Below are 3,161 nucleotides of genomic sequence, written 5' to 3' on the forward strand. Positions count from 1 at the left end.
TTTTCGGTCGGTAAGTTATCTCTTTTCAGGTCATGAAAGGAATTACATAAAATGGCGCAAGGTCATAATAGCTTTCGAATCTCTCTTTCCCGATCATGTTTTCCACACAGACATGATTGATAAGGCGGTTCGTTATGAACACGCTCAGAAATTATCAATCAACCGTGCGCCTGCCACTGAATTCGAACTTATTGCTTTTGCTACAATGGTACAATGCCAAGTTTACGTTTATGATATGATCAGTACAAAGCCCTACAGATTCGTTTGGCGTTTATACTTGCCGCGATTTGCTTGTGAACAGCTCTATAACAAAGGCTATTTGACTTTCTATCGTGAGCGAAACATTTATAGTCCGATCAAAGACAATCTTCAAGTATCAACCGATGAACAAGAACAGGCGAGACATCACCGATGGAGAAGTGTGTATTGAATAAAGTAAACTTATAAGCAAGGTTTCGGAAGATTCAGCAAGTTTGAAAGCAAACAATACATATTTATATATACATATATATATATATACATATATATATATATATATATATATATATATATATATATATATATATATATACATACATACATACATACATACATATATATATATATATATATATATATATATATATATATATATATATATATATATATATATACACACACATATATATATATATATATACACATACATACATACATACATACGTGTATTATATATCATTTTATTTTGTGTGTGTGTGTGTGTGTGTGTGTGTGTGTGTAAACGAATAAAATGAAGCTGCACTTTTCGTTCTTTCGACATAAACATATTTACAACCACATCTAAAATAATGCGTTCTTCTATAACCCGTAACACTCAGATAAGTTCTATGTGAACTTCTTAACCAAACAGCAATGACTGCAGTACGCTGATACACACACACACACACACACACACACACACACACACACACACACACACACACACACGTAATTATATCTGCATATGCATTATTCATAAACAAGCGTATTATTGACATTGACTTCGAAGTTTCGGCGAGATAACCCATCGTAGGACTGCAATAATTTGAAGTTAATCTTAGCTTTATATAGTCTCTGTTGAGTTAAAATCTTTCTTGGGCATGTGGGTTTGAGAAGAGTGGTGATTAGGTTTAAAGGTGGATTGTTATGGAAAGGTGTTTTCGAGAAATTTTTATTGATTAAATTTGATGTTATGTTATTACTTAGAACAGTGATTCTCAAACTTTTCAAAAGGTTTTATGTACCGGTCCCCTTACAGTTTTTTCGATAATTCGCGGTTTCCTATAAAATGCAGGATAATTAACAGGGAAAAAGTGACCTACTTTCGTGTACGTATTTTTCGTACTATAACACGTACTGACAATAAACCCGCAACATCGAAGACCACAACTTAATCCACGCAAAACCCATTGGGGTACAATAAATACACATGAAAACACGGGGAATCAGTTGATCGATTGGTTAGAACACATATGAGAAACGAAAGCAGCCCGGAAATATCCCGGGCATCCTGTACTAACAACTGCGTAAGACCCATTTATATCCATTTAACAGAAAGAAACAGTAGGTCATACGCCGAAAATGACAGTGGTTTTCGAGCTTTTGGTATCATCTTCCCCTTTCACCATGTTTTGAGATGCTATTCCTCCCCATTGGCATGCCATTCTTCATACTAATTATCCAAGAAGTGCATTTCAATCAGTTTAGCTATTTTCAGCAGAAGAATTGTAATAGAATCCCAAAATGTACAGAAGTTTCTGCCAATTGGACTATTAGTATGCAGCTAGTATGCACGGAAAACCACAATTTTAGCAGAAACACCGTTTTTTCCTCCTCTCCTGAAGGTTTGCCTCTCTTTTCTTGAATCCCTGATACATAATATGACATAAAAAATTATATAAGAAATTATTTACTCACAAAAGCAGACGATCTGTCATTTTATTTACAGCAAAGCTCAGTGTGACGGATGTACCTGCTTTACGGCAACCAGTTCTTCAATATTCGGCTCCGTTTTGGAGAGGGAAACTTTCATTTCTGGTGTGACATCCAGTCGGTTTCGTGACTTCGTTTTGTTGGCAAGGAGAGTGGAAAACGCGATCTCACACTTATAGGTGGTTGGAAATGGCATCAGTATTTTAAGAGCCATCTTTGCAACATCAGGATATGTCTGTGCCATTTCAATCCAAAAGTCAGAACAGTATATTGCACGGAAAAAAAAAATTGTACCTTCATCATTGACCAAATCAATGAACTGTTCTTGAATTACATTGTCTTCTGCAGGCAGAGAGTACAAAGAGGTTCCTGATAAAGCGATAGTGTTTGTCAAAGTCATGAGTGTTTCATGAGTGAAACGATATCGTCATCGACTTGAAGCTCGTTTACATCAATAAACAAGTTTAGCTGAAGAAAAGATGCCAAATTCTTTCTATCCAACTTTTGGTGCGAAAGTTCAAGCTTCATTTTGAAAGCAGTTAGTTTTTCATGAGAATGAAGCATGATTATATCTTTCCCTTGCAGTGAATGATTGACGGCATTCACTGGCTCGAATATGTCCACCAAAAATGCCATGCAGATCAGAAAACGAATGCCGGAGAATTCGGCGTGCAAATCTGGCTTGGAATCTTGTAAAAAACCGTGGACTTCTTTTCATAGAAGGAAAACTATCTTTATCGTTTTTCCTCTCGAAAGCCATCTCATTTGCGAGTGCAATAAAAGCGTTTCGAATTCAGAATCACTTTCAGAATCACTTCTTTTGCACAACTCGGCAAACAGACGGGAGTTGAGTGCGTTCGCTTTGATAAAGTTCGCCGCCGTAATCACATAAGAACATTTTTTTAACTCATCACTTTGTTGGTCTGTATGTTTCTCTCTATGTGTTCATTGTTCTATAAGCAATTTGATTAATATGTAGAAATTCTAACTTTTGTGTTTTATGGAGGCAGAGTTTGTGGGATATGTATTTATAAATATTTCTTCAATTCTGTTTCAAACTTGGGTATTTTATAATATATTATTTTAGGCTTATGGGTATATGCGAAAGCGGGCCATTATAAAAAGGTGTGTATATACTCATGTATGAAAATGGGAATAAAAACAAAATTCGATTTTAAAAATTGATTCGAAAATTTAAAATTTTTTAAGTA

The 3,161-nt window shown here is 35.1% G+C and overlaps 2 protein-coding genes across 2 annotated transcripts in view; one reads left to right on the forward strand and one right to left on the reverse strand.

Annotated features, from left to right (window-relative positions):
• LOC106873271 (uncharacterized) overlaps nt 1-518 on the forward strand; it is an 11,353-nt gene extending 10,835 nt beyond the window's left edge. Inside the window, exon 2 of the mRNA XM_014920564.3 lies at nt 1-518. This exon is cut by the window's left edge and continues 79 nt beyond it. Coding sequence (XP_014776050.1) covers nt 1-430 — 430 coding nt within the window. The 3' untranslated portion in view covers nt 431-518.
• A 1,454-nt stretch (nt 519-1,972) lies between these two features.
• LOC149131678 (zinc finger BED domain-containing protein 5-like) lies at nt 1,973-2,350 on the reverse strand. The gene has a single exon (XM_089337836.1). It carries the CDS (start codon nt 2,348-2,350, stop codon nt 1,973-1,975), a length of 378 nt encoding a protein of 125 aa, XP_089193962.1.
• Nucleotides 2,351-3,161: the final 811 nt, after the last annotated feature.

The sequence above is a fragment of the Octopus bimaculoides genome, chromosome 20 (assembly GCF_046866305.1).
Source record: "Octopus bimaculoides isolate indiv1 chromosome 20, ASM4686630v1, whole genome shotgun sequence".
Classification (NCBI taxonomy): Eukaryota; Metazoa; Mollusca; class Cephalopoda; order Octopoda; family Octopodidae; genus Octopus; species Octopus bimaculoides.

What these genes read in the sequence shown, in the direction of transcription:
- LOC149131678 (XM_089337836.1), bottom strand. Translation starts at nt 2,350, where the DNA reads ATGACTTTGACAAACACTATCGCTTTATCAGGAACCTCTTTGTACTCT.